General features: G+C 50.5%; 1 protein-coding gene across 1 annotated transcript in view; it reads left to right on the top strand.

Annotated features, from left to right (window-relative positions):
- The window catches only part of FUS (FUS RNA binding protein), a 225,658-nt gene that overhangs the window by 107,077 nt on the left and 96,051 nt on the right, over window positions 1–22,530 (top strand). Inside the window, exon 8 of the mRNA XM_033944416.1 lies at window positions 206–244. Coding sequence (XP_033800307.1) covers window positions 206–244 — 39 coding nt within the window. The remainder of the gene's footprint in view (window positions 1–205; window positions 245–22,530) is intronic.

Genomic DNA, 22,530 nt, shown 5'->3' on the forward strand with positions numbered 1-22,530 from the left:
AAAGCTGTAGTAGCAAAGTTTGGTGGTTAGGTTCCTCCTGATACTGAAAGGAAAGTAATATGCCTTCTGAGCACATGTACCAACACTGGCCTATGCTTATTTAAATGCTGATTTGGGGGGATAGTTTGGGACAGTGTGGATCAAATAGATTTGTGTACACCTGCTGACTTTTTTGTTTTTTATTTTTTTTCTATGTGTACTAAAGGAGGATCCCGGGAACAAGGTGCTCCTAGGCATGATATTGGTAAGCTATACTGGAAAAATGGCGCATTAGAGTTAAAAAGAAAAAAAGTTGTACTTAATATTAACTACAGTGGTACCTCGGTTTACGAGTGCACCGGTTTGTGAGTGTTTTGCAAGATAAGCAAAACATTTGCAAAATCGGCGCCTCGGAAACCGAGCGAGGCTCGATTTACGAGGGCCCCCCCCAACGCGATCTGGCACCCCCACCCTACGCGATCCAGCACCTCCACCCGACGCGATTGGGCAATCCCCCCTCCCCCCGCCGCTTCTTCCCTGGGCACCGGCATGTCCTGTGCTTGGTGCCAGTGCCCGAAGATCGGCCTCCTCTTCTGCTGGGCTTTGAGCATCTGCGCATGCTCAAGGCCCAGCAGAAGAGAAGGCCGATCTTCGGGCACAAGCACCAAGAACAGGACATGCTGGTGACTGTGCCCAGGTGACGGTAAGGGGGGGGGCCTTCGGGGGGAGCAATGCCAGTTCTCGGGGGGAGGGATGAGGGGAACCTATCAAAGCGAGTTTCCATTATTTCCTATGGGGAAACTCGCTTTGATAAACGAGCATTTTGGATTACAAGCATGCTCCTGGAACGGATTATGCTCGTAATCCAAGGTACCAAGGTACTGTATCTTGCTTTGTTCACTTTGGTAAGGGAATTAGTTTCTATAAAATAGACTATAAAATTCTACCACCCTTGGGGTTTTTGTTCCATTCTCTACAGATGAGCAGAGGGAATGCAGGTACATTCCCCAGTAGTGATGTCACACTAACATTGCCTATGTACTAGAGCGTTCCCTTAGCCCAGAGAAATCTTTCCAGTGCCTACACAGGAATTTCTAAATTGCAGCCCTACACCCTCTCCAATCTACTGCTGAGTCTGGACACACTCTTCTCACAAACCTCCAGAGTGAAACAGATTTAAGAGGAAAGTGCCAAATATAGATTCCTGCAACTGACGACTTCGTCATGAGCCCATGTATGCACTCCCTCTTGCTCAAACTCCAGGCCTAGTTGTTATATCAAGACCAGGAAATAGGAAAGATAGCACTATCTGTAACTCCATTGGCTGCAGAGCTGTAAACATTCTTATCCCAGTACAAGCAGGCAGGTATTCTCACTAATGGGTGACGTGATCCAACGGAGCCCCGATGCGGACGCCTCGCAAGCATTTTTGCTTGATGAAATTCGAAGTTTCGAATCCCCGCACCGCGCATGCGTGAGTGCCTTCCCGCCCAGACCAGGGCGTGTCTCCTCAGTTCTTACTTTTCCGCGGAGCCGAGAAGTCCGTCTTCGACTCTCTGCGTGAAGATTTTTCACTTGTGCCTTCTAAAGTCCGTGGTTTTGGGTTCTTTTTCTCTCAATTGCTGATTTTCGTCATTCTTTTATTGTTTTAAAAAAAAAAAAAAATTCCATCCGTCCGACCGGGCAGGCCATGTGGCCACAGCCCCGCTGCTTTGATCTTGCGGCGGAGCTTTTCCGGCCTATGTCCCGGCCTATCACCGGTTTTAAAAAGTGTGCCAAGTGTCAGCGCGCGATTTCGCTCACGGACCCTCATCGACGCTGCGCTCGGTGTCTCGGGCTTGAACACCTTCTGAAATCATGCTGGCCTTGCTCCATACTCACCGCATGTGCTTTCAAGCGCCATTGTGTCTTGTGGGAGTCGCTGTTCAGCATGGAGTCCTCGATGGAGCAATCGTTATCGAAAGGCCCCTCACCTTCGACTTCATCTGATGCTCCTCAGCCTTCCACCTCTGCGGCGCCAAGTCTCATCAAGCCTGCATCGTTCGTGCCGGCCCTGACTCCAGCGCCTGCTGCGATGCCTTCCTCAGTCTCTTCAGATCAGGTAGCACAGCAGCCTATTCCACCGGTAGTGCTAAAAGTGCCCAAGGCTTCTAGGCCCAAGCACTCGCACTACCCCCAAAGAACGTGAGGCCTGTGCAAGCGGTCCCATTGCAGATGCGGATCCATCCTTGCCGGCCTCGTTCCAGACCTTGTTAGAAAAGCAATTCATTGAGCTCTTCACTACCATTGGGCCTAAGCTTCTCTCTCAAATCCAGCCTGGGCACGGGGAGGCCTCCCGCGAGGTCGAGCCACCTCCAGTGCCTCAGCGATACACACACTCAATACAGGGAGCAGAGTCTCTGTGAGTGTCTGGTCTGGCTTTGGTGCATACATCGCAAGGAGCAGAGTCTTTGCCCATGCCTCCATTGGAACCGATTCACTTGATGGAAGGAGCAGAGTCTTTGCGAGTGCCTCCATTGGAACCCATCCACTCAATGCAAGGAGCAGAGTCGTTGCGAGTGCCACCATTGGAGCCGATCCACCCGATGCAGGGGCTCGAGTCCCTACGAGTACCCCGGGGTGATTCTAGCCATCCACCTGTGCTTCGATCAACCGCTTCCAGCCCCATCCACTACCTAGGGGCCTCAGCGAAGATCCAATCACCTCATTCATCGAGACCGATATCCAAACACGGTTCACATTGATCGAGGCACTCGTCCAGGCATGCCTCGCCTCATCGGAAGCAGCCTTTCCTCGAGTATTTTCCACCGGCTACTTCACCTCCTCCGATGCCGGAGCTCGAGGTCATGATGGGGTCTTTATCACCACCACGATCCCCGTCCTCATTGGATCCCGAGGCCTCGACGTCCTCGAGCCCATCTCAAGGCCCGGCTTCGGCTGATCTGCTGTCATTCTCCTCGTTCCTTCAACAAATGGCAGACGACCTGGACATCCACCTGGACACAGGTTCCAAATTCTCCAAGGAATACCTGGAGACTATGCACCTCCCTCAACCACCTGCAGAATCCCTCAAACTTCCTCTTCTTAAGTTGCTGGATCAGACCTTTATGCGATGCCTCAAAACATCTTATTCCATCCCCGCTGTACCGGGCAAACTGGATACCAGGTACCGCACGGTGCACCTTAAGAGATTCGATGGTTCCCAACTCTCCCATCAATCCCTCTTGGTGGAGTCCTCACTGAAGCGGTCTCACCCCTCCCAGGTCTACGCTGCCATCCCACCTGGTAGAGAGGGCAAGACCATGGACCGATTTGGCAGGAGGATTTATCAGAACTCCATGATGACATCCAGGGTTCTGAACTACAACTTCCATTTTGTCACATATTTTGAGTTCTTCCTGTCGGTACTCCAGAAGTTCTCGCCCTATGTGGACCCTAGGGCACAATCCGAGTACCAGGAGGTTCTGGCCTCGCTGTCCCAGCTCCGGTTACACCTGATGCAGTCATCCTACGATGCCTTTGAGCTCTCGGCTCGGGCTACAGCGTGTGCAGTGGCTATGTACTGGCTGGCATGGCTCAGGACCATCGATATGGACCCTAATCTCCAGGAGAGGCTCGCCAATGTTCCATGCGCTGGTACCGACCTCTTTGATGAATCCATCGAGGCGGTGAACAAGAAGCTCTCGGATCACGAGAAATCCTTCCAATCCATCCTGCGTCCGAAGCCTAAGCCTGCTCCTCCTCGTGCTGCACGCCCACCGTTAATATACCAGCGGCGTTACCCACCTAAACAGGCTCCCCCCATCCGACAGCCTGTGAAGCGGCAGCATTCCCAAAAACAGCAGCAGAAGCCTCAGCCATCCTCTGTCCCTAAGGCTCCTCAGCCCTTCTGACTGTCTCATAGAGAACGTAACTTCAGTCGTCCTGCCATTCTCAGCTGCTCTACCAATTGGAGGTCGTCTCCATCACTTTTACCACCGATGAACGACTATTACCACCGACCTCTGGGTCCTTTCTATCATCAGAGAAGGATACTCTCTCCAGTTCGATCTAGTACCCCTGGAACATCCTCCAAGAGAGTATCCTTCCAACTTGACCCAGACCGCCCATCTTCTTCAGGAAGCTCAGGCTCTTTTACAGCTCAGAGCCGTCAAGCCGATTCCTGTGTCTCAACAGAACAAGGCATTTTACTCCCGGTACTTCCTTGTTCCGAAGAAAACGGGCGATCTGCGACCCATTTTGAACCTCAGGGTGCTCAACAAGTTTCTGGTCAAAAAGAAGTTTCGCATGTTGACCCTGGCATCCCTGTACCCCCTCCTCAAGCAGAACGACTGGTTATGCTCTCTGGATCTCAATGAGGCCTACACCCACATTCCCATTCATCCGGCCTCCCGCCAATACCTCAGATTCAGGGTGGGACATCTTCATCTCCAATAATGAGTGCTTCCCTTCAGCATGACCATGTCACCCCGAGTCTTCACCAAGTGCCTGGTAGTGGTGGCCGCTAAACTCAGGAACTACAGCCTCCAGATATTCCCCTACCTGGACGACTGGCTCATCAAGGATTCTACGTGTCAGGGAGTCGTCCTTTTGACCCAGAAGACGATTTGGTTGCTACAACATCTGTGATTCGAGAAAAACTTTCCTAAATCCCATCTACAACCTTCCCAGACTCTTCCCTTCATCGGAGCTGTTCTGGATACTACCCAACTCAGAGCGTTCCTCCCTCCCCAATGTCTGGAAGCTCTCCTCCATCTTTGCCACTTGGTATCCTCTTGCCCGTCCATCTCGGCGAGACACATGATGGTTCTCCTGGGCCACATGGCCTCTTCAGTTCACGTGACTCCTTTTGCCAGACTTCACCTCTGAATTCCCCAGTGGACCCTGGCATCTCAGTGGACGCAGATATCCGACCCTCTGTCCCAACACATCCGGTTCACTCCTGCTCTGCAACAGTCTCTTTGCTGGTGGATGCTATCCTCCAATCTATCCAGAGGTTTGCTGTTCCAAACTCACCCTCCCATCAGAAAGTCCTCACGACCGACTCGTCCACTTATGCTTGGGGAGCTCATCTGGACGGCCTACGAACTCGGGGTCATTGGACCAGCACAAACTGCCAGTGCCACATCAAATCTCCTGGAACTCTCAATACCTTCCAGCACCTGCTTCAAGATGAGGTGGTCCTCATCCGCACGGACAACCAAGTCGCCATGTATTATATCAACAAGCAGGGGGCACGGGACCGGCCTCCCTCTGTCAGGAAGCTCTGAAAGTTTGGGATTGGGTGATTCGCCACAACACCTTCCTCAAAGCCGTCTACATTCAGGGGGCGGACAATGCCTTGGCGGACAACTTGAGTCGTCTGCTGCAACCTCACGAGTGGACCCTCCACTCAACGCCCCTCCATCACATCTTCTCTCAGTGGGGAACTCCTCAGATCGACCTCTTTGTAGACCCCCACAACTTCAAACTGCCTCAGTTCTGCTCCAGGATCTACACTCCTCACCGCCTCGAGGCAGATGCTTTTCTTCTGGATTGGATGAATCTCTTCCTATATGCGTTTCCTCCATTTCCTCTCATCCAGAAGACTCTAGTCAAACTCAAGTCAGACCATGCCACCATGATCCTGATCGCTCCACGGAGGCCCAGACAACCTTGGTAATCCCTTCTACTTCAACTCAGCAGTAGGGAGCCCTTCCCTCTACCAGTGTTTCCATCACTACTTACGCAGCAGCAGGGATCTCTACTTCATCTCAACCTGCAGTCTCTACACCTGACAGCTTGGTTCCTCTCAACATAACCCCTCTCCAGTTTTCTCAACCTGTGATAGAGGTCCTGGAAGCTTCAAGGATGCCTGCTACTAGACAATGCTACCACCAGAAGTGGACTAGATTCTCGGCTTGGTGTTTTTCTCATCATCATTAGCCACAACACTCCTCCTTGTCTTCAGTTTTGGATTATCTCTTGCACATCTCTCTTTCTGGCCTCAAGTCTACATCGATAAGAGTCCATCTTAGTGCAATTGTTGCTTTCCATCAGCCTCTTCAAGGGAAACCCCTCTCTGCTCATCCGGTGGTTTCCAGATTCATGAAAGGACTTTTCCATGTCAATCCTCCCCTCAAACCGCCTCCAGTGGTTTGGGACCTCAATGTTGTTCTTTCTCAGCTTATGAAACCTCCATTTGAACCTCTCCACAAGGCTCATCTAAAGTATCTCACTTAGAAAGTGGTGTTCCTTATTGGCCTCAACTCTGCTCGGCGAGTTAGTGAGCTTCAAGCATTGGTGCAGGATCCACCTTTCACAGAATTCCACCATGACAAGGTGGCCCTCCGCACTCATCCAAAATTCCTCCCCAAAGTGGTCTCAGAATTTCATCTGAATTAACCCATTGTTCTCCCTGTGCTTTTTCCAAAGCCTCATTCTCATCCTGGAGAATCAGCTCTTCATACTCTGGACTGTAAATGTGCTTTGGCTTTCTACCTGGAATGCACCAAGCCACACAGAACTGCTCCTCAACTTTTCATCTCCTTTGATCCGAACAAGTTGGGACGTCCCATCTTTAAGCGCACCATCTCCAACTGGATGGCGGCTTGTATCTCCTTCTGCTATGCCCATGCTGGATTACCCCTCCACAGTAAAGTCATAGCCCACAAGGTCAGAGCAATGGCAGCCTCTGTAGCCTTCCTCAGATCGACACTAGAGAATGACACGGTGGCGGGTTACCCGTGGCTAGCCGAGTTTAGCTGCGGGTAACCCGCCAAAACGGGGAAGAAAAAATAGTGACCTCTGCGGGACGGGGACAAGGCCGTTCACCGCACCGTTGAGCGGTGAATGGGCTTGTCCCCGCAGTGAGGCAATCAAGGATCGCGCGGTCCCCGCCATCTCCCTCCCTCCTCCTTACCGCCGGTTGAATTTCTGCTGGTCCGCACGAAAAAAAAAAAAAAGCCTCCTTCCTTTTCCCCTGCTCTTAATTCTGACGTCGGGGAGGACATTCTTGGCCAGCCAATCGCTGCCTGGCTGGCCCAGAATGTCCTCTGAGACTTCAGAATTGAGTCGGAAAGACTTCCTGTCGGCTTTAGTATCTGCAGCATGAGCATGGCGGTAAGAGCAGGGGAAAAGGAAGGAGGCTTTTTTTTTTTTTTTTGGGAGCGGCAGGGAGGCAGAAGGCTGGCTTTGGCTAGGTAGAAAGGTAGGCAGGCAGGATTCGGGGGTGGGGGTGGGACAAAGTGTGGAAGGCAGTGAAAGGGACAAGGGAAGGAGGCACTGGGGGCACTAAAGACAGAAAGGGGCACTAAGGACATGGGAAGGAGGCACTGGGGCACTAAAGATATGGGAAGGAGGCACCGGGGGCACTAAGGAAAGAGGGAGGGAATAGAAAGGGACAATTCTTGGGTCTGAGTGCAGAAAGAAAGAAATGAAAGAAAGGATACACAGACAGAAGGAAATGCAACCAGAGACTCATGAAATCAATCACCAGACAGCAAAGATAGGAAAAATGATTTTATTTTCAATTTAGTGATCAAAATGTGTCAGTTTTGAGAATTTATGTCTGCTGTCTATATTTTGCACTATATTTGTCTATTTTTCTATAGTTACTGAGGTGACCGAGCTTGCGGATATGGGGCAGAAACAGGGTTTTAAAATTTTAGTCCTAGTAGTTTGCCGGTCCACAAAATAATTCTTTTATTTCTGCCGGTTCACGGGTGTAAAAAGGTTGAAAAACAATGAAGTAGAGTATGCCGGCTTTCTTTTTCGCCCAGCCGCATGCGTTCAAAAAGCCGCGCTTGCGCGGCTGCTCGAGTTGATAAATCTTCTCTCTTACAACTTCCTGTTTCTGGTTGCATCAGAGGAGAATATTGAACAAATGAGCACCCGCACGTGCAGCTGGGCGAAAAAGAAAGCCGGCATACTCTACATCTAAGGTGAGATGGAGGGAGAGAGATGGCAGAACACTGCAATCGGTCGGGTGTCTGCTATTTTTGTATCACTGCCTGCCTGTGCTCACGTTCCAGATCCTCCTGCATTTTTAGTGTGCACAATTGACCTGATTTGAGCTATAGATGAACATGGGGGACACATCATTGCAAGGGAGGACAAGTCAATTGATTTATTTTATGTTCTGTGTTTACTACAGGGCAGAGGCACTGAAACAGATTCTCAGTGCAGTAGTAGTAGTGGCAGGACTCTCTTCTGTCTTCATGGTGTTTCGCAGTACTGAGGCTTATATGGATATTGCGGGGACGGTGATGGGGCGGTGAATGGGATGGCAGTGGCGGTGACGGGGCGGTGAAAGCGATGGCGGTGAAGGGAACGGCGGTGCAGAGGATGGTGGGCCGGGGACGGTGCAGTGACGGGGACAGATTTTTTCCCCGTGTTATTCTCTAATCGACATCGATTGAGGAGATTTGTAAGGCTGCCACTTGGTCCTCGGTTCACACCTTCACTTCTCATTATTGTCTGGATACTTTCTCCAGACGGGATGGACAGTTTGGCCAAACAGTATTACAAAATTTATTCTCCTAAGTTGCCAACTCTCCCACCATCTCATTGTGGTTAGCTTGGAGGTCCCCATTAGTGAGAATACCTGCTTGCTTGTCCTGGGATAAAGCAATGTTACTTACCGTAACAGTTGTTATCCAGGGACAGCAGGCAGCTATTCTCACATCCCACCCACCTCCCCTTGGTTGGCTTCTCTGCTAGCTATCTGAACTGAGGAGACGCGCCCTGGTCTGAGCGGGAAGGCACTCGCGCATGCGCGGTGCGGGCGACCCGAAACTTCGAGTTTCTTCAAGTAAAAATGCTTGTGAGGCGTCCGCATCGGGGCTCTGTTGGATCACGTCACCCATTAGTGAGAATAGCTGCCTGCTGTCTCTGGATAACAACTGTTACGGTAAGTAACATTGCTTTCCCAGTTAGCAGTCATTGTTAATAGAGCTCAATTTCTCACCCTCAAGATTGTAGCTCTACTCTGATTTCACTTGCTGCTGACAAATGCCAGCAGACTGTAGCTATGGGGTTATTAAAAAAAAATATATATCAAGCTCTGAAGCTATCAAATCAGCATTAGTGTGCAAATAGGCTCTTAACAAAACAAAGATCAAGAAAAATCTTCCTATGAGGTTGCTTAGAATCAAGCAGAGTGTGTAATGGACTCACCAGTCCACAAAGGTATGATGGCATGCAAAAGTCTGGAATAAGGAACTTAATGTTTTGAAGCTTGTATACAATCACTTAACTATAGATGTTAGCAAATTATAGAGTTGAGCAGAATTGAATCCAGCAGGAAGAAAAGATCTATAAATAAGCAATTGCTTATAATTCCATCGTACAAAGAAATTGTACATAAACATGTAAGACACACAATTTTCTCTGTTAACGCTAAAAAGTATTGGAATTCGATACCATTAGCACTTAAATCAATAACTTCCGTTGATAAGTTCAAGGAAAAAACATATTTTCTTTAATAGCGCACCATGACCAGCAGGTGGAGAATGAGACAAAACTTTTTGGCTACAATACAAGTAGCTGTGTTTCCCCCTAATATAACCAGTCTGTTTTCAGTCTCCCAGCATGTATGGTAAGCTGTTGCAGTCTTCCCTTGGTTAGTGTAGGGCTGTCGGAATTTGTTTAGTGGCCTTCATGTCCCCGTCTGGTGCTGGACTGAGCTTGAGGGGGACCCTTTCGGGGGTCCTGGGGGGGTCGGGTCACACTTGATGGATCACGAGTTGAGTCCATCCTCCCATTTCCTCTACCTCCCCAAACTTTTTCTAGAGGTGCCACAGCTGTAAGCCTTGTCACAGATACCGGCAAGACATATGGCTTAGACAACCAGTGGAGTCTGTTCTGACAGAAAAAAAACCAAACACCTGAGGCAGAGCCGGTCTGAAGGGAGGCTTCAATTGACTGTAATTTGATTTTTTTGTTGTTAACTGGCACTTTTCTTTCAGTTAGATTGTGTATTACAGAATAAGAACTTTTAAAGGGAAAAAGTGCTCACTGTGCTCCAGATGTGAGGTGCTGGCCACTGCGAAGGGGAATCCTCGTTGGTGTTGGGTTCTGACATCTAGGTATCCCCTTTGAGTGCCTTGCGTGCCAGCAGCGGGGAAGCCCGGGCTTCACTCACCGCCCACACAGGGATTCCCTCAGCCACCGACGGTCAGGGAAAGAGTGTTTCCCTTTCAGCCGCTGCTGCTGGGGACTCCTTACAGCTGCTGCTGGCTTGCCTGCTTTAGCAGCTGAGGCGGTTCAGGCTTCTCAGCCACTACAGGCCTCGGTGGGTGTTTTTCTCGGTGGGCTTTGCTACGATTTTGGTGGAAAACGCCTCCATTTTGTCTGCAGCCTCAAGTGACTTTCCCCCCTGTATTGGAGACTGGCAGGTTTCTGCTGGGTCCACAGCTTTGGCACACTTGTTTTGTCAGATAAAATACAGGGTATGAGATTATTTAAATGAGGAAGAGTGGAGACTGTTGATTGCAGGGTGCTGGTCTGGACTGTTTTATTGTTTGTAGAGATGTCTGTCGTTGATGCGACTTGTTTGTATGTAATTTTATATTTTGTATGTAGTTGTATAACTTGCCCTGGATAAGGGCGGGGATAAATAAATAAAACAAACAAACATTGGGCTGTCAGGGTTTTGTTTTTTTTTTACCCTGATTTGGTTTTAGCCTTGTGCAAGGCTTATCTACAGGCGGCTGGGGGTCCTGCTTCTATCTTGGGGAGCAGGTTTCCCTCTGTATCCACTCCGGTTCAGCCCTCCCCCCCCCCCCCCCCAGTGCCAGTTTCATCCCCATCTCCTCTTCTTAGCACAGCAGCAGATGAATCCAGAGACTAGTGGGATAGCTCACATCAACCAGCAGGTGGAGATAGAGAAACTGATTAACAGGTGGTCTTATAGACTGGCATTGCTCCTGTACATCCAGTATGCTCTATCTCCCAGCAGGGGTTCGTCGCTATCCATCTAGCTCCTGGATTCTGGCTGTGCCGGGTGAATTTCTGTGGATTTTCATTTCTTCTGTTGAGACTAGTTTTCTTCAGAGAGAAAGGGGTGTCTGGCTGAGCGGTGCCAGCTTTGGAAGCTACACCTGGGCCCCCCCAGGTCCCTTCTCCACCCTCCCTTCCAGTTGATTGAGGGGTTTTCTTGGACTCTGCATTTTCTTCTTTCGAGTTAAAAAAAAAAAAAAATTAAACAGAGCCTCCCTGTGCTGTGCCTTCTGGTCAGCTTACAGCTTGCAACTGCCATCCATAACTTATCTGCTGTTGTGCTAGGTGGAAATGTTTGGGTGAGTAGAAGTTTCTTGTTTTCGTGTGTCTGGTGCGGTTTGGAAAATCCCTGGTGGTTTTTTGGGTACAGTGTCGGTTGTTTGGTGGGCTTTCTCCGGTTCAAAACAAAATGGTGGCAGAGTCTGTTAAACGGTGTTCGCGCTGTGGGAAGCGCAGAGCACCATCGGGGCTGTGCTCCGCCGGCTGTGTAGACGCGATGGCCGAAGATTCGTTACTGCCGGCCAGTGAATTTGAGTTTTCCCGCGCTGGGGAGGCACGGTCAAGCTCCTCTTCCCTCGCGGTTGAGTCAGCCAAGTTTCAGGGCGCATCTGCGTCTGAAGGGAGTTCGGTGGCTGTTGGAGCGTCGGGAGCACTGGAAGAAGCCGTGGTTTCGCTCCACTGCGCGGTGCAGGCCGGGCCAGCAGGATTTGTGCAGGGCTCATTTTCGCCAGAGTTTATAATGCACCGTGCCTTTGTCTTGCAGAGCTCTCAGCCTGCTCAAGCAGCGCATTTGAATGTTCCTTTGCTGCCTTCTCCTGCTGCTACTACTACTACTACTATTACTAATGTTTCCTCCAGTGCAGTCTCAGGCGGCGAAGCGACACAGACTTGCGGATGAGGGGGACCCTGCCTCAGTCTCCCCCCTTGTCTCTGACTCTTTCAGAGTCATTGTAGGAAGGTGAGGTGATGGAATTGGATGCGGAGGAGCCGATGGGTAGGGATGTGGATGATCCTTCCGCGCTCCGTCTTTTTCACAGGGAAGAACTTTCTTCTTTAATTTCTAAGGCTTTGCAAGGATTGAACATCTCGCAGGAGGATCCGCAGGTTTCTGGGTCCACGAATCCCCTTATGGCAGGGACACGAAAGCCGCCTAGATCCTTTCCGGTTCATGAAGCCATGCAGGAGCTTATTGCAACGCAATGTGACACGCCTGAGGCCAGTCTGCGGGTGTCGAAAGCCATGCGGCAGTTGTACCCTATTGCTCCGAATGAACTGGAGAAATTTAAGCTGCCTAGGGTTGACGCATTAGTGACCGCAGTCACCAAGAAGACTACCTTGCCAGTTGAGGGGGGTGTTATGCTGAAGGATGTCCAGGATAGGAAGATTGAATCTTCGCTTAAAATGTCCTTTGAAGTGGCAGCGGTCACCTTGCAAGCCGCGGTTTGCAGTTCATATGCTGTGCATGCATGTCTGCAATGGCCTCAACTGATGGCGGATAACATGATGGAGTCCGGGAGTTCTGTTCCCTCAGAATTGGCAGATCTGTAGTCTGGTCTGGCGTATTTAGCGGATGCCTTGTATGATATTATTCGTGCTTCTGCCAAACAAATGTCTCTTTCCGTAGTTTCTCGCAGATCTTTGTGGCTCCGTAATTGGACTGCGGATGCGGCGTCCAAGCTTCGGCTCGTGAAACTCCCTTTTAAAGGTCGTCTGTTATTTGGGGAGGATTTGGATAGGTTGGTAAAGGATTTTGGTGATACCAAAACACAGCGGTTGCCAGAGATCAAGCCTAGACCGCCTTTGAAAACCTCGTCTGCCAGACCTCGCTTCAGGGACGTTAAGAGATATAGGCTGGGTAAGCCGTCCTTTCAGCCCTCTTACGGTTCCTTCGCTAATTCGAGACCTAGATTTCCACAAAAGAGTTCCTTTCGTGCGGCAAAACTCCCAACAATTCAGCCAGTTTCATCCCCATCTCCTCTTTCGTCCTTGGCCTCGAGTAAACCACCCTCGCTAATGAAAGCCTCAACCTTGACTACACCTAAAGCCTCATCTTCAGGCAAGTCTACCCTGGTCTCTTCAGGTATGCTGGCTAAGAAGCCCCCAGTCCTTCAGGCGGAGTCTCGGGCAATCCAAGCAACGAGTGTAGTCGTGCCAGCCTCTTTGAGACTTCCAATGAAGTGTGCCTCCAAAATTAGGGAATACTCATCCTCTCTGGAGCGCACTGCTGTACCCACATTGCCAGCCTCATTGGTATCTGTGCCTGCTTTTCAGGATATGCTGGAAGCTATTCTGCTATGCTTGCCAAATTCACTTCAGCCTCAACTCTGCTCCCTGCAGTCCGGCCTGTGCATAACCTTGAGGTGCAAGCAGCTGCTTCTGGAAGACCTCGATCTTCGTCCTCCAATCAGTCCTCACCTCGACATTCTAGGTCTAAGACTCCAGCTCAAAAGTCTCGACCTTCAACTTCATCCAAGCTTCGCAGGTCTCGGTCCCCTGCTACCACTGCAGTCATGAGGTCTCTTTCTCGTTCCTCATCGAGGCATCGTTCACCATCGAAATGCCTCTCCCATTCGAGGCAAGCCACGGATCCCTCTTTACCTCGTTCTTTGAGACCAGTCAGGGAGTCTCACACTGCTTCTTTCAGACAGCATAGCCTGTCCAGGCATTCTACTCAACGCAGATCTTTGTCTTGAGACTGGCGAGCTCGCACATCTCACTGCCCAACAACTCGAGGCTCCATATGCCTCTCTCGAAGCATTATTCGGGGGACCCTTATCAACTTCAAAAGTCTAGTTCCCAACCTATTTCTGTGAGACATGAGCCGGAACATTCAGTCTCTCATGCTCCTCTTGGATCTCCAGCACCCTCTGCCAAGTGCAAGCACTCCATTATCCCACCTCCGTCACATAGTGGCGGCTCTTCTGTGTCTTTAACTTTGAATCCTGATCTTCAATACCAGTACTCCAGGGAAGCTTCACCTTCTTTTTCTGTAGCACCTTGCTCTCGCTTTTCTTCCCCTCAAGAAGAATACACATCTTCGGGGCCAGTGTCTTTTTTTCTAAATTTATCTATCAGATGAGTAAAGATCTTCAGATTGATTTGCAATCTGATTCTAAATTTATACCTGAATATTTAGCGGAGTAGGAGATGCCACATCCTCCCAAAGACTCTTTGTGGCTACCCATGAATGGCATTCTTTGGCAAACCTCACAATAATCAGGGAGGGTTACTCTCTTCACTTTCTTCAGGTTCCACCAGATCTCCCTCCAATAGTGTCCTTTCAATTTGTTGCAGCTCACCCTTCTTCAGGAAGCTCAAGCTCTGCTTTGTCTCCGTTCCATCGAGGAACAGCAGAGCATGGGGTTTTACTCCCGTTACTTCCTTATCCCGAAGAAGACGGGAGATCTCCAACCTATATTGAACCTCAGAGCTCTCAACAAATTCTAGTCAAAGAAAAATTTTAGATGCTGTATCTAGCATCCTTGTATCCCCTTCTGGATCACAACGATTGGTTATGCTTTCTGGATCTCAGAGAGGCTTACACTCACATTTCCATTCATCCAGCCTTCTGTAAGTTTCTCAGATTTCAGGTGGGAAATCATCATTTTCAATAGAGTCCTACCTTTCAGCCTGGTGTCATCTCCCAGAGTTTTCACCAAGTGCCTAGCAGCAGCAGCAGCTCTGCACAGCCATGGTTTTCAGGTTTTCCTGTACCTGGACGACTAGCTCATCAAAGAGTCAACATCTAGGGGGGTTATTGTAACGACCCAACGGACTATTTGGTTCCTCCAAAGTTTGGGGTTTGAAATCAAATTTTCAAAATCCCAGCTGCAGCCCTCAGATTTTACAGTTCATTGGAGCTCTACTGGACACTATGCAACTCAGCATTCCTTCCTCAACAACGTCAGGATACGCTCATACAACTTTGTCACAAAGTGTTGCCTCTCACTTCACTTTCAACGAGACACATGATGGTTCTCCTAGGTCATATGGCCTCTACAGTTCAAATGACTCCTTTTGCTAGACTTCACCTCAGAATTCCTCAGTGGACCCTGGCATCTCAGTGGGTGCAGGCGTCCGATTCATTCTCAACACATTACAGTAACTCCTTTGTTCATGCAGTCTCTCCACTGGTGGATGCTCTCTTCCAATCTCTCCAGAGGTTTATTGTTCTCAAACACCCCCTCATCAGAAGGTCCTCATGACAGATTCCTCGACCTATGATTGGGGGGCTCACCTCGATGGTCTCCGCACTCAAGGACATTGGTCTATCACAGATCGTCGGAGTCACATAAATCTGTTGGAACTCGGAGCGATTTTCAATGCTCTCAAAGCTTTTCAACATCTTCACGATCAAGTAGTCCTCATTTGTACAGACAATCAAGTAGCCATGTACTATGTCAACAAGCAGGGAGGCACAGGATCCCTCCCCCTTTTCAGGGAAGCTCAGAAGGTTTTGAATTGGGCAATTCTTCACAACATCTTTCTGAAAGCGGTCTACATTCAAGGAGAGAGAAACTTTTTGGCGTACAGATTGAGTCACCGTCTACAACCTCACGAATGGACACTCAATTCATCACCTCTCCAAGTGTTTTCTCAGTGGGGAACCTCTCATAGATCTCTGCGTCTCCCCACAACAACAAGCTGCCTCAGTTTTAATCCAGGATCCAGTTTTAATCCAGGCAGATGCTTTTCTCCTGGAATGGACGAACAAATTCCTGTACGCGTTTCTTCCATTTCCTCTGCATTTGTTCCAGTACCCCCTCAGGAGTGAGGCACCGGCTGATATTCAGTTTACTTTGTGATGCCCAAGGAAGAGGATCCTTATCGGTCCATAAGGGGTTCTCTGGGCTCTCTTGAGTTCCATTTTTTCGCAAGGAGATCCTACGGTCTGTCATTCTGGCAGTTTTGCTGGGGGAGTATCTGACTTCTTTCGATCTGACGGAGGCCTACTGGCATGTTCTGATCCGGGTCTCCCATCAGTGGTTCCTTGCTTTGCGTTTTTGGGATGGCAATCAGTTATGCGCTCTTCCTGTTGGGTCTGGCCACGGCTCCAAGGACGTTCACTAAGGTTATGGTGGTCATGGTGGCAGCTTTGTGCAAGGAGGGCATTCTGGTTCTTCCGTGCCTGGATGTGGGTGATTCGAGCAGTGTCATTCCAGGAGAGCACCCGGGTCAGGGCTCGGGTGGTGGAGTTCCTGCAGTCTCTGGGATGGGTTGTCAAGCAGTCTGAGAACCGGTTAGCCTGGAGTATCTTGGGGTTCTGTTCGACACCTCCTTTGGGAAGGTCTTCCTCCCAGAGGCCCGGATAAGCAAGTTTCAGGCATAGTTTTGCCTCCTCATGGTGTCCCGGTGTTCTCGGGCACTGGATTTTCACCAGGTCTTAGGGTCATTGGCCACTTCCATAGTCATGGGGAGATGGGCTCGGGCACTCTTGCGTATGCTTCAGTATGCTCTGCTTTGGAGGTCATCACCCCAGAGGCACAGTCTGGATTTTATGGTTTCTCTTCGGGGCTTGGCTCGCTGCAGTCTTAGTTGGTGGCTTCAGTCTTTCCATCTCATGCAAGGGGTGAATCTGGCTCAGCCCTAGTGGATGGTGCGTCTCACGGACACCAGTCTCCTCGGTTGGGGAGCTCAGTGTCTCAGACGCTTAACTCAGGGCATTTGGTCCCCAGAGGAGGCGTCTTGGTCGTTTAATATTCTGGAGACCAGAGCCTTCCGTCTGGCATTATTAGCTTTCTGATCCTTCTTGTCAGGCAAGTCGGTCTGGATTCTTTCGAACATTGCCATGGCGGTGGTCAATGTCAGTCATCAGGGGGGCATTCTGAGTTGTCTGGTTGCTCTGGAGGTGGCTCTGCTCATAGTCTGGGCAGAGTCTCATCTTCTGGACGTCTCGGCTTCACAAAAAGCAGGAGTGGAGTATGTTCAGGCGGATTTTCTCAGCCGTCATGTGCTCGATCCCGGAGAATAATGTCTGAGTTCTGCGGCCTTCCAGTTTACAGTGCAGCCTTGGGGTCAGCCCCTCATGGACCTGATGGCGACGAGAGTCAACGCCAAACCACCCTGCTTCTTCGCTTTGTTCGGCATCCCGCTCTCATGATCCTGGTGGCCCAGGACTGGCCCAGGCGTCCATGGTACGTGGATCTGGTTTGAAGTCTTGTGGTGGATCCTCTCCCATTGCCTTTCGACCGACTTTCTGTCTCAGGGTCCCTTTTGTCTTACGGCTTGGTTCTTGAAAGGGCATGCCTAGGTAAGAAAGGTTACTCAGATAAAGTTCTCAACTCTTTTGGGGTCCTGGAGACTTTTCTCGGGCTTATGTGTGAGTTTGGCTTCTTTTTGAGGAGTGGTGTGCTGCGCGTGGAGTGGTCTCTCTTCGCGCTTCTTTGCCTAACATCTTGGAGTTCTTGCAGGATGGCCTAGACAGGGGCTTGGCTTGGTCTTCTCTCCAGGTTCAGCTTGCGGCCTTGTCTGTCTTTCGTGAGTTGTTACGGGGTTATCGTTTGACTGCCATTCCCGAGGTGCGTTTTTTTTTTTTTTTTTGCGGGCAGCCACATTGCTTAAGCCTCCTATTCAGCCGTCTTTGCTGTCTTAGGATCTTATTTTGGTGTTGTCTGTGCTGGGGTGCCCACCTTCTGAGCCTTTGGGTGCCTGCTCGTTGAAGGACCTTATGCTTAAAGCGGTCTCTTTGGTGGCTATTATTTCTGAGAGAGACGTTTCTGACTTGCAGGTTTTCTCTTCTAGATCTCCCTTCCTGGAGTTCTCTAGGGAGCAGGTTGTGTTGCGGCCTGTTCCTTCCTTTTCTGCCAAAGGTGGTGTTTGCCTTTTCATGTCCATCAGTTCGTAGTCCTCCCGGTGTTTGGAAGTCGGGAGGGCTGTTTGGAGCAGAAGCAGTTATGCAAGCTGGATGTCTGCCGGGTCCTTCGCTCTTATGTTTAGCGGATCCAGAAGTTCCAGAATTCAGATCATCTCTTTGTCCTCTTAGTGGGTTCTCGTAGAGGGGATGGCGCTTCCAAGGCCATTGAACGGTGTTTTATGGAGACTATTGCTTCCACATATCTTCTTCAGAAATAGCCTGTTCCGGAATCTCTCAAGGTTCTATCCAGGCAGCTTCTTGGCTTGAGTCTTCTCTTGTGCCTTTAGTGGATATTTATAAGGCTACAGTTTTTTCTTTCTTTTAGAATCTTTAGACCAGTACAGTTCTCTACCCTGTCTTTCTGCAGTTATTGTTGTTTTGTTCGCATGCAGATTTTTGCTTTTCTGTGGGTTCTAGTATTATCCCAGAACAAGCAGGCAGCATATTCTCTACATGTGGGTGACGTCATCAACGGAGCCCCCTAGCAGATGTATTCGCAAGCAGACTTGCTCGAAGAACTTCAGGCTTGTGATTGGCCCACGCGTGCCCCTCCTGCACTGCCTAGGGCATGCGTCTCCTCAGCGTGTCCTCAGTTCAATGTTTTCCGCAGAGCCAGAAGCACGGCTCCCTTGCGTGCAATTTCGTTGTCCCTCTTGCTCCGCGGCTTTCTTTATTATTTTTGTTTCAGTTGCTGTGCTCGCCGGCCTCGTTCCGGATTTAAAAACTGTACTCAGTGTAACTGGGTTATATCCCAGGACAAGCAGGCAGGTATTCTCACTAATGGGTGACGTGATCCAACGGAGCCCCGATGCGGACGCCTCACAAGCATTTTTGCTTGAAGAAACTCGAAGTTTCGAGTCGCCCACACCACACATGTGCGAGTGCCTTCCCGCCCAGACCAGGGCGCGTCTCCTCAGTTCTTACTTTTCCGCGGAGCCGAGAAGTCCGTCTTCGACTCCCTGCTTGAAGATTTTTCACTTGTGCCTTCTAAAGTCCGCGGTTTTGGGTTATTTTTCTCTTAATCGCTGATTTTCGTCGTTCTTTCTTGTTTTCAAAAAAAGAAAATTTCTTCCATCTGACCGGGCAGGCCACGTGGCCGTAGCCACGTGGCTTCGATCTTGCGACAGAGCTTTTCCGGCCTATGTCCCGGCCTATCACCGGTTTAAAAAAGTGTGCCAAGTGCCAGCGTGCAATTTCGCTAACTGACCCTCATCGACGCTGTATTCGGTGTCTCGGGCCTGAACATCTTTCGAAATCGTGCCGGCCTTGCTCCACACTCACCGTACGTGCTTTCAAGCGCCGTTGTGTTTTGTGGGAATCGCTGTTCATGGAGTCCTTGACGGAGCAGCCTTCATCGAAGGGCCCCTCACCTTCGACTTCTTCCGCTGCTCCCCAGCCTTCCACCTCTGCGGCGCCGAGTCTCATCAAGCCTGCATCGTTCGTGCCAGCTCAGACACCAGCGCCAGCTGCGATGCTTTCCCCGGTATCTTCAGGTCAGGTAGCACAGCAGCCCATCCCACCAGTAGTGCTAAAAGTGCCTAGGCTTCTAAGCCCAAGCACTCACACACTACTCCCAAAGAACGCGAGGCCCAAGCAGGTGGTCCCATTGCTGATGCGGATCCATCCTTGCCGGCTTCGTTCCAGACCTTGCTAGAGAAGCAATTCATTGAGCTCTTCACCACAATAGGGCCTAAGCTTTTCTCCCAAATCCAGCCTGGGCACACGGAGGCCTCCCGCGAGGTCAAGCCGCCTCCAGTGCCTCAGCGATACACACACTCTCTACAGGGAGCAGAGTCTCTGCGAGTGTCTGGTCTGGCATCGGTGCATGCATCGCATGGAGCAGAGTCTTTGCCCATGCCTCCATTGAAACCAATTCACTCGATGCAAGGAGTAGAGTCTTTGCGAGTGCCTCCGTTGGAGCCAATCCACCCGATGCAGGGGCTCGAGCCTCTGCGGTTGCCTTGGGGCGATTCCAGCCATCCACCCCTGCTTCGATCAATGGCCTCCAGCCCATCCACTATCTGGGGGCCTCAGCGAAGACACACTCGCCTCGTCCTTCGAGGCCGACGTCCAGACATGACTCGCATCATCGATCGAGGCATTCATAAGCACTCGTCCAGACATGCCTCGCCTCATCAAAAACAGCCGTTTCTGCAGTATTCCACACCGGCTACTTCTCCGCCCCCATTACCGGAGCTCAAGACTCACTGGGATCCATCTCACCATCACAATCCCCGTCCTCATTGGATCCGGAGGCCTCGACGTCCTCGAGCCCTTCTCGAGGCCCTGCTTTGGCTGACCAGCTATCGTTTTCCTCGTTCCTTCGGCAGATGGCTGCTGATATGGACATCCAACTGGACATGGGTTCCAAATTTTCAAAAGAGTATCTGGAGACGATGCATCTCCCTCAATCACCTGCTGAATCCCTCAAGCTTCCTCTACATAAGCTACTGGATCAGACCTTTGTGCAGTGCCTCGAAACACCTTATTCCATCCCCGCTGTGCTGGGCAAATTGGATGCCAGGTACCGCACAGTACACCACAAAGGGTTCGACTGCTCCCAACTCTCCCACCAATCCCTGGCAGAGAGGGCAAGACTATGGACCGGTTCGGCAGGAGAATTTACCAGAACTCCATGATGGCCTCCAGAGTTCTGAATTACAACTTCCACTTCATCACATATTTCGAATTTTTCCTGTCTGTCCTCCAGATGTTCATGCCCTATCTGGACCCTGGAGCACAGTTTGAGTATCAGGAGGTTATGGCTTCACTATCCCAGCTCCGCTTGCAGATGATGCAGTCCTCCTACGATGCCTTTGAGCTCTCGGCTCAGGCTACGTAGGAGGACTGGCGTGGCCAGAACCATCGACATGGACCCCAATCTTCAGGACAGGCTTGCCAATGTCCCATGCACTGGCACCGACCTCTTCAATGAGTCCATTGAGGCGGCGACCAAGAAGCTCTCGGACCACGAGAATTCTTTCCAGTCCATCCGAAGCCCAAGCCTGCTCCTCTTCGTCCATCACGCCCACCGTTGATCTACCAGCGGCGTTACCCACCTAAACAGGCTCCGCCCATCCGTCAGCCTGTTAAGAGGCAGCACCCGCAAAAGCAACAACAGAAGCCACAACCGTCTGCTGTCCCTAAGGCTCTTCAGCCCTTTTGACTGTCTCAAAGAGGGCATTACTTCTGTCGTTCTGCCGTTTTCAAGTTTACCATCGATTGGAGGTTGTCTCCATCACTTTTACCATCGATGGACGACGATTACCTCCAACCTCTGGGTCCTCTCCATCGTCAAGGAAGAATACTCTCTTCAATTCCATCAAGTTCCTCCAGAACATCCTCCAAGATAGTATCCTTCCAACTTGTCCCTGACCACCCTTCTTCAGGAAGCTCAGGCCCTATTACAGCTGGGGGCAGTCGAGCCAGTTCCTTTGGCCCAAGAGAACAAGGGTTTTTACTCCTGGTGCTTCCTTGTTCCGAAGAAAACGGGCGACCTGCGCCCCATTTTGGATCTCAGGGCCCTCAACAAGTTTCTGGTCAAAGAAAAGTTTCGCATATTGACCCTGGCATCCCTGTATCCCCTCTTCGAGCAGAACGACTGGTTATGCTCTCTGGATCTCAAGGAGGCCTACACTCACATTCCCATTCATCCGGCCTTGCGTCAATACCTCAGATTCAGGGTGGGAAATCTTCATCTTCAATACCGAGTGCTTCCCTTCGGCCTGGCCTCGTCACCCAGACGAGTAGTAGTGGTAGTGGTGGCCCCAGTGCTCAGGAACCATGGCTTCCATGTGTTCCCCTAACTGGACGACTGGCTCATCAAGGATCCTACGTCTCAGGGAGTCGTCCTCGCGACCCAGAAGACGATTTGGTTACTGCAACATCTGGGGTCCGAGATAAACTTCCCGAAATCCTATCTTCAACCTTCCCAGACTCTTCCCTTCATCGGAGCTGTTCTGGATACTACCCAACTCAGAGCGTTCCTCCCTCCCTCCCCAACGTCTGGAAGCTCTCCTCCATCTTTGCCTTTCGCCCGTCCATCTCGGCGAGACACATGATGGTTCTCCTGGGCCATATGGCCTCTACAGTTCACATGGCTCTTTTTGCTAGACTTCACTTCAGAATTCCACAGTGGACCCTGGCATCTCAGTGGATGCAGATATCCGACACTCTGTCCCGACACATCCAGGTCACTCCTGCTCTACAACAGTCTCTTTGCTGGTGGATGCTATCCTCCAATCTATCCAGAGGTTTGCTGTTTCAAACGCCTCCCCATCAGAAAGTCCTCACGACCAACTTGTCCACTTATGCTTGGGGGGCTCATCTGGACAGCCTCTGCACTCAAGGTTATTTGACCAAGCACGGACCGCCAGTGCCACATCAATCTCCTGGAACTCAGGGCGATTTTCAGTGCTCTCAACGCTTTCCAGCACCTGCTTCAAGACAAGGTGGTCCTCATTCGCACGGACAACCAAGTCGCCATGTATTATGTCAACAAGCAGGGGGTTACGGGATAGGTCTCCCACTGTCAGGAAGCTCTGAAAGTTTGGAATTGGGCGATTTGCGACAACACCTTCCTCAAAGCTGTCTACATTCAGGGGGTGGACAATGCCTTTGCAGACAATTTGAGTCGTCTGCTGCAAATTCACGAGTGGACCCTCCACTCAACGCCCCTCCATCACATCTTCTCTCAGTGGGGAACACCTCAGAATGAC

This window comes from Geotrypetes seraphini, chromosome 5 (genome assembly GCF_902459505.1).
Source record: "Geotrypetes seraphini chromosome 5, aGeoSer1.1, whole genome shotgun sequence".
Lineage (NCBI taxonomy): Eukaryota > Metazoa > Chordata > Amphibia > Gymnophiona > Dermophiidae > Geotrypetes > Geotrypetes seraphini.